This window comes from Gopherus evgoodei, chromosome 11 (genome assembly GCF_007399415.2).
Source record: "Gopherus evgoodei ecotype Sinaloan lineage chromosome 11, rGopEvg1_v1.p, whole genome shotgun sequence".
Taxonomy (NCBI): domain Eukaryota; kingdom Metazoa; phylum Chordata; order Testudines; family Testudinidae; genus Gopherus; species Gopherus evgoodei.
Window position 1 is genome coordinate 36610763 of NC_044332.1, and position 12393 is coordinate 36623155.

Consider the following 12393-nt stretch of genomic DNA (forward strand, 5'->3'; position numbering starts at 1 on the left):
TATTTGGGAAAATTCTAGATTTAGATGAAGTGAAGAGTATCAAGCCAACAGGAAATAATAAGATTTGAGGTCAGTATAAATTGATAAATCCACCTGAGACCTGAAGACGTTGAAGTGGGGAACTGAATGTGCTGCAGGATTTAATGTATTGCAGGTATGGCAAATCTTTGAATATTAAAATTTTTGGTTTCTATCCATCAGACTATTACTTCTGGTAATAATTTCTTAAATTCTTCCCTCTTTGAAAGCTCAATTTGTCATCAAAGTACAGTAGTACCAAGGGCGCAACTCTATTTTTATCGCAAAATTGTGAAATTCATTTCCCTTGCCTAAAATCGGAATGATCAGGCTTTATGCAAGTGGAGTACACAATGGTTGGATGTGGAGGAATCAACCCACTGCCCAGGGGTCGGGTCATGGGACACACCCTCTTCTAGGACTACTACTTCACATAATCCCCATGCCATTTATGGGGGAGTTAGGACCATAACGTTGCAACTGCACTACTTTCTGCAATCACCTGTGCAGGACTGACACTGACCCCTTATCCACAGGATTCAGGGAGCACATATGTACCTGATGTGGCTGTTCTGGCCACAGCTCCCCCTGCTCAGCCCTACCTCAAGGCATAAGATGACACGGAGGACCTTGTGTGGGTCTGTCAATGGGGGAAGCCAGAAGTCTGAGGGGGCTTCCCGCTGTGGCAGCTGTGGCACCTAACAATAAGAATCCAAGATGCCTGGTAGCACAAATCCAAAATGCTGCCCTCTCCCTGGTGGCAGCAATGCCTAGCAACAAGAGTACCATAGGTCCTCCCTCTCTCTAGGCAGCAGTGGCTAGCAGCAAGAGTGTCAAGGGCTGCCTTCTCTCTGGGCAGCAATGCTTAACGGCAAGTGCGGGGGGGATAGGGAAACCTGGATCCACCATACACCACTGGGTTCTGACTCAGCACTCTATGAAACCAAATTACCCTGATGCAGGATTCAGGTCTTCATATCCCAAAAACTCATCATCTGGGTCTTCCCTACCCTTAGGCCCACCTTGGGCATCTCTGTCATATCCTTGGGGCAGCAGTTTTAGGAAGAAATCACACAGAGAGTTGTAAACAGAGACACAGAGAGTTGTAAACCTCAAAAGCAGCCATTTATTGCCACACACTGAACTAACCAAACCAGCAAACTAACCAAACCAGCTGGGCTATCCCCATATAATCTAACTCAGTTGCCATAGCAATAACAAGGTTCCATTACCACGACATCCAACTACACAACATATTCCTCTCCCCTTAATAAGAACAGCCCCTAAATAAAACAAAACACTACACTAGAGAAGGAGGGTAGACTGCGTCCATTCCTGGCTAAACCCCAAGGATTATTTTGCCCCATAACCGTGGGTTTGCCCTAGCTAAAGAATCCAGCCATTGAGAAGGTCTTCTGTCTGTAGGTGGATTATGGTGGACTTCTGCTGTTGTTGCACTTGAAAGTGTCTTGGGCGCAGGCCTGACAATAGGCCCAGGGTTTGTAGTGCGAATGCGTGAGGATTTGGAATCAGCTCATTCCGGGCAGGCGAGTATCGCAGCTGCCAGCAGTAATGGAGGGGAACAATCACGAACAGGTGATTCTTGATTCGGTGTCTTGCCGGAAGCAGTGAAGTCAGGCAACTCAACTGAAGATGTGTCTTGAGGACTAGTATGACCTGGCAACAGTTGATCTACATGCCGCTGCCAGGTGAGACTTTCTGCAGTGCAGACTATGTAGGAAACAGGTCCTGTTTGAGCGATGACAGTGGCAGGGACCCATTTAGCTCTCTAAGTATAATTCCGAGCCAAAACTGTCTGTCCCGGGCTAAAGGTTCGGTCTTTTGCTCTGTGTGCCCGTCTGATGACTTGATCTTGCTGCTGACATTGCACAATTTGTTGGGGTTCAGAAGGTTTCAGCAGATCAAAGCAAGTGCGCAGCTGCTGTCCCATCATTAGAAAGGCTGCAGATGCCTTGGTCGTAGCATGAGGTGTGTTTCTGTAGAATAGTAAGAAGATGTCCAGATGCTTTTGAGTGGATAATTGTCCCCTTGCCAATTTCAAAGCTTTTTTCATTGTCTGCACAAATCTTTAAGCTAATCCATTGGTGGATGGATGATATGGCGCTGAAGTGATGTGGTGTATCCCATTTGCCTTCGTAAAATTTTCAAACCCCTAAGAGACGAACTGTGGTCCGTTGTCACTCACAAGTTGTTCCAGCAGACTGAAACAACTGAAGAGTCCCCATAGTTTTTGGATAGTATTCTCTGTAGTAGTGGACTGCATTATAGAGACATCTGGCCATTTAGAATGGGCATCTGCCACCACCAAGAACATGCTTCCTTCAAGGGGGCCAGCAAAGTCAATGTGAATACATTGCCATGGGTTTTCAGGCCAGTCCCATGGGCGTAAGGGTGCCCACTGAGGTGCATTCCTTACACCCTGACATGACATACAAGCTCTTGCCTTCTCTTCAGTAGCACTGTCCAATCCAGGCCACCCAAAATAGCTTCATGCAATTTCCTTCATGCACACTATTCCACAGTGACTGGATGTAGCTGTTATTACATCTGTGATCTCAGTGGTGGTGGGATAATGACAAGTCTCCCCCCACATCAAACAACCAGATTGGATTGATAACTCCGTCCTCCTGGACATGTAGGTAACCAGACTGGGTGAAACTGGAGAGGTTCATCGAGACGTGCCATGCATCACCAGGTCCATTACTTGGGACAATACTGGGTCAACGCGAGTTGCCTTCTTTATCTGAGTAGCAGTGATGGATGTATTCTCTATCTGTTCAAAGTAAAATATTTCGTTCTGGGCAATATCTTGACATTTGACTGGCAAAAGCAACCTTGAGAGACCATCTGCATTGCCGTGCAAAGTAGATTTCCGATATTTGATTTCATATATGTGCGCTGAAAGCAACAATGCCCAATGTTGCGTACGACTAGCAGCTAATGAGGGATGCCTGTGTGGGGTCGAAAAATTGAAGTCAGAGGTAGATGGTTGGTGAGAAGAGTAAACTTCCGTCGGAACAGGTACTAATGAAACTTCTGAATTCCGAAAATGATTCTCAATGCCTCACATTCAATTTGGGCATAGTTAGTTTCTGCTTTGCTTAGAGTGCGTGAAGCAAAAGCAATAGGTCTTTCTTCTCCCGAAGGCATAATGTGTGACACGATCACTCCCACTCCATACGGAGAGGCATCGCATGCCAACTATAGGGGTAAGGATGGATTAAAGTGCGTCAGAACTTCAGAATTTAGCAGTGCACCCTTAGCATTGTTAAAATACAACATCACGGGCTTCAGTACACTTCCAGGTCTTGTTCTGCCCAAGGAATTCGTGAAGTGGTTTTAGCAGTGTGGCTAACTATGAAATGAATTTTCCATAATAGTTCAATAATCCTAGAAACAAGCGAAGCTGGCTAACATTTCGAGGAGGGGGAGCCTCCACAATAGCCTTAACTTTGGCAGGGGCCTTACAGAGACCTGTAGCCTCAGTGATGTGTCCCAAATATTCAACAAAGGGCTGGAAGAATTCACACTGTAAATATGCTGGACTCAGATCAATCTTACTGAACTTTTGTCCCCCAGCCAGGCCCCCCGCAAAGAGGTCATTGATGTGGGGAAGTGGGTATTGCTCTGCACACAACACCAGGTTGACAGGGACTTTAAAATCACCACAAATCCAGAGGGAGCCATCTTTCTTCACTATTGGAATGATAGGAATTGCTCATAGGCTATGGTATTAGGACTCCGTTTGTGACCAGGCGCTCCAGGTCCGCTTCAACTTTCAGCATGCTGGCATACGGCACAGTTATTTTGGCTGACTGTCAGGTTTAATATTCAATGTCACAGTGATTCCCGTCATACTTCCCAGACCCTCTCCAAAAACAGCAGCATGTTTCCTTAGTATAGCGGTCAGACCGGTTTCTTCTTTAGTCATTCGGTGCACTTTTGCCCAGTTCAGCTGAATCTTCCTAAGCCAAGACTTACCCATTAAGGCTGGGTAATTACCTCTCACCACAAACAGTGACAATTTAGCAGCCTGTCCATTGAGCTCCACCTTAACATCAATAGTGCCCAACATGGGCACAGCTTCTCCCATATACATCTTCAGAACAGATTTTGTTGCCTTAAGCAGAAGATGCTGTAGCTTTTCTTTATACACAGTCTCAGAGCCCAGCGAGACGGCTGCACCAGTGTCCAGTTCCATTTGTATAGGTTTGCTGTCCAACAACGGGGTTACCCAGTATTCATATGAGCCCACTGCCAAAGACAAAACGTGGAGTGGCACTCCTTCATGGGATGAGGTGTCTCCTTGGACATCCTGGGTCTGCTCTAGGATATGCAGGTTTCCCTTTTTGGTTGGCCAAACCACAGGCCTCTTTTTCTTTTGTTTACAGGAACACCTGATGTGTCCCTTTTTGCCACAGTGTTGACACACCAGGCCCTTACCAGCATTCTGATGCATGGTGACCCAGCTTACCACAGTGGTAACATTCCTGACTCCACACAGTTTTGTGGGAAGGTTCTTGTGACACCTTATGCACCGGGATGAATTGATGTATTGTGCCTCCTTTGTAGCCTGTTCCACAGAGACTGCAATATCAACAGCCTTCTGGAAGGTAAGCTGAGCCTCTGTCAGTAGGCACTTCTGTATAGCTTCACTGTGCAGGCCACACAATAACCTGTCACATAGGGCGTCATTTAATATCTCCTTAAATTCAGAGTGTTCTGCAAGCCTTTTTAAAGTTGCTACAAATTGTACAACGGTTTCATCTTCTTTTTGGTCTCTTTTGTGGAACCTATATCTTTCAGTATTTACCAGTGGTTTTGGGGAAAAATGGGACCCCAGGATTTCCAAAATGTCATTGTAAGATTTGGTCTCAGGCTTAACAGGGTGCAATAAGCTGCATAGCAGGGAGTAGGTCTTAGCCCCTAAAACACTTAATAATATTGGCACCTTCTTCTCTTCTGTAACGTCATTTGCAATAACAAAAAGCTCAAAATGCTCAGTATATACATGCCTTTACACTATAATCTCCTCAAAAGGTTTCCGTGGCCCTGTAAGTGTAGCCATAGTTTTAGTTTCAGTTGCACACTCAGTGCAAACAAGCCAGTTCTCACCGCCTTCCAACAACAAAAAGGTTTATTTGTTTTTTTTTGGGGAGGGGAGGGGTGTACATTTACTTCTACTTCCTTCTGTTGCTGGGGCAGCATAGAATCCCATCCTCGTCACGACTTTGTCGTATCCTTGGGGCAGCAGTTTTAGGAAGAAATCACTGGAGACACAGAGAGCTGTAAACCTTATAAGCAGCCATTTATTGCCAGACACTGAACTAACCAAACCTGCCAAAAGTGGCTGGGCTATCCCCTAATAATCTAACTCAGTTGCCATAGCAACAGCAAGGTTCTATTACCAGGACATCCAAATGCACAACAATCTCCTCTGCTGACAGTGACCTGGCGTCCCTTTCAGTCCCTGCAGTCAATTGGTTCTCTCTGCAGTGTAGTCAGAATACTCTGCCTTGGCAGTCTGGAGTGTCTCGGCAGCTCCTTGGTAGGAGCCTGCAGGTGGCACGTCCAGTCTCCTCCTCAGCCAGTCCAGACTGAACTGAGCCACTTCCTTTGTATATGCTCCCTCCACCAGGAGCATGTCCAGCAAGAGAAAGGGTGCGTGCCTCTTGAGCCCACAACAGTTTCTTAATCTCTGAATTGCCAGTGAGGGATTGATACACCTAGTCACAAGGTTTTCTGCACCTGGATGAATTTCTTCCAGCTTGAATTTAGCTTTTCCATAAAGGAAAGGAATTTACACTACTCACTTGTAAGTGGGAAATACAGTGGAGCATGATGTCTTTTAGTACAAACATTTTACATTAGTATGATTATAAGTGAATTAATGTTTTTGTCATGAGACCAGATATCTTGTTAAATGTACTAGATAATTCAGATCTATAGCTTTTTTATTATTCTTTATGTAGTGCCAAAATGTATTTGGCCCATTACAGGAGAAATCAGAAGTCAAGGTGCAACTCTGCAGAAGTTACAGTCTGAATATGCACTGTGAATCCTACGTGGAAAAGTCTAAATATGGTTAAATCTCTGCTCTCTAGAAACATTTGATGTTGTATTACAGATCCCTTTAAGCCCATTCTGAATATTAGATCTCATGTAATATGCCAAAACTTCCTTAACGTATGTACCAAATGTAATGTGAAAAAGACAAAGATGATTTGGGCCAAAATTAGCAACTTCAATCTTTGGGGAAGGAAAACCATGCACAGTTTATTAGTGAAATACCCATATGGTCCAGCATGCATACATTGCCTAGCATCATTAATTAGATATTTTATCTTCATCAGATAACTCCTTCAGAAAGAATGTTCTGTACAGTGATTAAATTATTTTGTAATGAAGATTAAACTTTAGTTGGTTTATAGACCCTTAATATCTTCTTCCTAATTATATTTGATTCACAGTTATTACATCCCTGTAGTGAGTAAGGTACTGTGGATGTGCACTTTGTGTCTGTTAATTTATTTTATATGTCCAAGTATTTGTACCACATACATCACTGGTGTATCTGAATGCCTCTTGGAGATAGTACTATGTGTTGACCATTCTGACCCCACCTGGAATGGGAACAAAACAAAGCAGTTCTTCCTTGTAGAAAAACAACAAATTGTTAGCCATAAAAACAATTCTAGTCTTTATTATGAAATTTCAATCTTGAAAGTTGAAGTCTTCTTCCAGTGCTCTGAAGTGACAAATTTTAGCAGAGATTTAGCTCTCATGTACATCCTTCTTTAATGAGGATTAGTGGATATGCTTAGCTTAGGTAAAAAATTAATAGTACAAAAATATTTTGGCATAGATGAAATGTTAGCATTTTGATTTTGGTATATTTATTGTTTAGTATGCTGCCTGTTACTCGAATTCCTGTGTCACTTGGATTTAAAAATAAGTCATACCTTGATTTCTATCATCCTGTTTTGAGGGATCCCTTCTGTTCATAATGTAGATTCAGGTAAGTATTAAATACATTATCCAAATTTCTCAGAGGAAGTACACATTTTATATGACTTCCTCTGGGAATCTTACTAATTTTATTCACTTTATGATCTGGAAATTATATACAAACATTCAATAACACAGAAGTTCATGAAATTCTATGGTATAGAAACTAAATGACAGTGGATTGATGAGAGTGTGATTTAATACTAAAAATATATTATCCATTCCCATTTTAATATGAATAAATAACTGGTTTATATAAATGTAAGACAGAATACTTGGTCTGCACAAAGTAAAAACAAACAAAATGGCAGGAAATTAATTTTGCAAATTGCTTGAATAAATAATTACTAGTTGCATGTAATGCTTAGGGATGCATTTTCATTGTAAAGATTCAGTCACACTGCTCCTATTAACATTAATGAGAGTTGTGCTGTGAAATCCCTGCACTCTACACTGAAAACATACCTCTTCGAACTCTACAAATGAAAGGGAAAAGGAAGCCAGTTAATGGATACTGTATTTTAAGACCATTCAGGTGAACAGGGTATTTGCCCCTACATTTTCTGTGTGCTGCAGAAGGATTTGGTTGGGCATTAATTGTGGCTAAAGCCCTATGCACCACTTTGAAAATATTGGTAGCTAATCTTACATTGTTGAACAACTGTTCTGTTCAGATGGTCTCTGTTTCATAACTCATAATGCTGTTTGAATATGGCAAGCTGCAAACAGAAGCTTAAAGGGCCAACTTAAAAATGGCACTTCTGTCAGACATTTGTTACCTGATATCGTTACAAATAATAATTATGATAAGTTTACTATAAATTAATGAGATGAAGAGAAAAATATTCATGGCCTGATCGTATGGAAGGCAGAGTGAGTGAATCACAGGAGTACCCAATTCTTAAGCTCGTTGGGGATCACTGAGGAAAATGAATGCAGAATGGTGGAAACTGCTGAGGCAGAGGGAGAGAGTCAGAACACCCTCTTCGTCAGAAGAGGAGGAGCAGGAAGAAGACAACAGCTCCATTTTTGTATTGGGAGATGAAAGAGAGGTAATTCATCCTGAAGCAAGGGCAAATGAGCAAGAGAGAAGGAATATAAGGGGATGTTGGAGTAGAAAGAGATGATGCTTCTGGCTTCTGTCTCAAAGGCACATCTCTGCTCTACTGTTACAAGCTTTTCTCTTTAGTGCTTCTTGTGTTTTCTTCTCCCATTCTCCTCTTGGGGTCTTCTATTCTGCTCTTTAAGGATGAAGTCAATCCCATATCCTATTTTAAATGCTTAAGTGATGCATAGGTCTCGCACTGACCCTCTGCACAAGGGTGTATTATACCCAGTACTTGGAACAGCCTTATAAGAAAACTTACCTCTTGCACTATATTAACTATGGAAAACGACAATTAGGTATGCTATGGTAATAGGTAGGGAATAAGGTACCAATATAATGTCACTGTTAAAAAAAGACATTGAGTAAAGAAGATATTCAGTGAACTTCTCTCCTTGAAGAAAACTCAGAAAAGTAAGACGCACATGTTAATACTTCTCTTATTTCCTTGCGTAGGATCGTCGCTTTAATGATGAGATTGACAAACTGACTGGATACAAGACAAAGTCATTGTTGTGCATGCCCATAAGAAACAACGATGGAGAGATTATTGGTGTTGCCCAAGCAATAAATAAAACTCCTGGAGGTGCTCCTTTTCTTGACGACGATGAAAAAGTAAGATTATTTATTTTGTGTGCTTCATTTCTCTGGTAGCTCGAGAGAATCTTTCCACTATTAAGGATCAATTCTCCAATTTTGTGAGAGTTACCCACCTTATTAATAATGAATGAACTTTTTCTCTGTGATAATAAGATCACATTGAGATAACTTACTACCTACCTTTGTTTCTCATGTATTTATTGTAAGTTTTGGATGTATTCATATTGTAAGATGATCAGTTTGTATCTTGCTTCAACAATCCAGACAGGCTTTCTGATTGAGAATCTGTTTTCTCAACTCTTCTGTAAATGTCTTGGTAGAACTAATAACAAAGTGTTGCTCTCCCCAACCTTGTGATGAAGTGAATATAATTGTAGCCCCACAGCAGCAATGAGCTGAGTGCTAACTGTTTCTTAGTTCATGAGGTCAAGGCCTAGTGTTCTACTATTATCATTAGCATTTTTCAAGAAAACCAGAGTTCGTGTATATCATCTTTCATTTACTTCATAAAGACTTGATGTAGGAAGAAAAAAATCAAATGCTATTTTTTTTTATGTCTGGCATCATCACCACAGTTGATGGTACATTGTCTCATTATGTTAACCTGTGATTCCAGAAAATATGATTACCCATAATTACTGATGCAAAATTAACAAAAGTATTTCAGAGCTTTAGATGGCAAGAACTTAACAGAAATATGAATAGCTTTTGAATAACACACATTTGCTTAGACTGCTGGTATTTAAATTTAATCAGAATAGTTGCTTTAAATAGCCATATTAATTTGGAGGGCATTTATTATTAATGATCTTTTTATCTTACAGTAAATTTTGTCTTTTTGACATGATCCTACGACTGTGTTTATGCTGGATACTGTTTGCTAAGATTTCCCAGTACTGCTATCATTGGCTCAGTGCTACTAATGGGAATAGTTGTATTCTGGGTGGTGGACAGGATTATGGGTGGCTAGTGTTTTAATCATCCAGTAACCCCACTGAGCAAGTCTTCGTGATATTGCTCAAAATGCCACTGGCCACCAGGATTTTGTCTACACTAGAATTCTCACTGGTGGAGCTGCACTAATGATAGCAGCTGTGGGAAATTTTAGGAACAATTTCCTAGTGTAGACAAGGTGTTAGAGAGGGAGTGAATCCTGAAAAGGTTAACAAAAAAGTTCCTGCTTGTTAGGGAAGATGTGTAGTTTTGTAGTACAACAGAAAGCAGATTTAAATATACAATATTTTAATGCTAGAAGAAGAAAGAGTCGTTGTTTGTGGTTTCTATAATATAGCTACAGACCAAACACACTCCATTCTTCCTCTAGTGATACATATTGATATTCCTTCATGAAACTGTCTCCATAGATTTCCATTTTTGGAGTTGCATGGACTCAAGATTATTTAAAATATAGTAGTCTAGAAGGTGCCTTGTGCTTTGATATGTGGACGAAGAGGCACCCACTGACAACTTTTCACCCTCGTTAGTTTCTGTTTTGTCAATGGTTCACCATCCCTCAGTGTTCTCAGTGGGACTGAGGTCATAAAATACCTACACAGCCTGCGCAGGAGAAACTTCAGGCTGCTCTTAGCAAAGATGACCACTGCCTTCCATTTTTCCCAAATGGAATGAAGACAAGCTTACCTTACGGGAAGATGACTCCCACTTGTGATGTCTGGAGGCAAAGAGGAACACTATGAAGATAAGGTGATTTGCAGGGACAGAGAGGTCTAGAAGGAGAAAGTGTGCGCATGTGCAGGGAAATGTGGAGCACAGGAGGGAGTTCAAGGGACTGGAGAGAGAACTGAGGGGTAAAAGACTGAGCCGAAAGGGTGAGAAAATATGGGGGGTGCATGCAAATAAGAAATCTATGTGAGAGCATGGAGGGAAAATGTGAATGGAGTGGGCGGAACATAGAGGATTAGGAGGCAGGCAAGTTAGTGTAAAGGGATGAAGTGGGATAAAATAGCAGCTAACCCAATAATGGAGAAGGGTGTGTGTGTATTTCATCAGGATCGAGCCAGCCCCCTCTTCTCCCCGTCCCCGCCCCACCCACTGGCTGTGGTACAGATCATGCCCTAAAGAGCTTATTATCTAGAAATGTTGAGTATTCTATGGTCGTGCCATTGGTAGCATAATATATGTGTTGACATTATTGTGCAATGACAATAAGAGGAAGTATTGTATTTACTGCAGGATAAATAATAAGGTCTGTTGTAAAGAAGAATTCCTGCATCCTTGGCTTATCTCCTAAATAGGTGGTGATGGTTTCCAGAATGAAGGATGATATGACATGAGTGAAATGAATTAGGAAACTGAAACTAATATAGGTTGTGTACTGTGTGACATACTGCATAAATCAAAAATGATTTCTAGTAATTGTGTGTAGGTATAGTACTGTATGTTTCCTTTTTAAAGTCAGTGTTGTTTGTTCAATATAAAATATATGTCTAGAGTGCGGTGCACAGCAATAAAATTGTTGCTGAAAAAAGGGGAGTCATCCTAAGTACTGATATGTGACTAATGAGGGTAATAATATGGATTTTAATATGAATAATGTCTGTCAGTAGCATCAGCGTCTCTTTGATTTGGTGTGCATGGGGTGTAATTAGAAACGGATTGCCTTTCTGAGGTATTTTTATGTCATGGAATCTTATGGCAATCCAGGATAGAAAATGTCAATGTAAACTAATAACTGGCAAGATATTAAAGATGAGAGAGGGAGGAATAGCTGTCATTTTTGCAACTGATAATAGCTGTCAGATGCCTTTATCAGAAACATGTGTGAACAGCAATTTCTCTGTATTTCTGAGAGATTATGGTACCTCCTTGCCACCAGCTGGAGACAGTCCAGTAGACATGTTGAAGTACATCTGTTTTGTAAACCAGGAGTTTGTTCGTTCTCAATCTCATTTGTTTTCCTCTCCAGCAGATGTAAGTGTACCCATTATGTTTACTTTGTTTTAAATTTCTTTCAGTTTTTTTTTTTTAATCTTGTGCCTATTTGAGTTGACTGGCAACTCTTAGATTAAGCTTCTGGCTTTTGGTTTTCATTCAGATGTCATTGTTTTGACCAGTTTGAAAAACTGGAATTTGGACACCAATGTTCCAGTTTAAGACAAGATACAATAAGTGAGTACAACAGCCAACAGAAGAAGTGAAGGATAGAGGAGGTTAACCATAAAATGTTTCCATTGTTATATAGCTAACAACATGCACAGTTTGAAGGTTTCAAATAATTTAGAGATGTGTGTCTTTAATTTTTTAAATATAATTTGCTACTGGCTGCGCCTCACCTTAGCCACCGTTTGTCATGTTAGTAATTTTATGTACAGGAAACCACATAAAACATTCACTGCAGTGGATGTATGTAATTGAGATGTACCGCCCATTAGTTGCTTTCTTTTCAGTGTGTGGGAGTGATAGGGAAGAGAGCAACATTCCTGTCTTGCTCAGCAGCACCAGATATGGCAAGGAGGAGAAAACATTCCAGCTCTGCACTGAAGACAGGGCCAGCTCCCAGGGGTTTTGCCGCCCCAAGGAGTCCCGCCCCACCAAAAAAAAAAACAGAAAAAACTCGCTATCACAATCGCGATCTGTGGCAATTCAGCAGGATGTCCTTCGCCCTGACCGGGAGCGAGGGA

General features: G+C 41.3%; 1 protein-coding gene across 1 annotated transcript in view; it reads left to right on the forward strand.

Moving 5' to 3' along the window:
* Positions 1–12393, forward strand: part of PDE11A (phosphodiesterase 11A) — a 228917-nt gene that overhangs the window by 46375 nt on the left and 170149 nt on the right. Inside the window, exon 2 of the mRNA XM_030580141.1 lies at positions 8609–8767. Coding sequence (XP_030436001.1) covers positions 8609–8767 — 159 coding nt within the window. The remainder of the gene's footprint in view (positions 1–8608; positions 8768–12393) is intronic.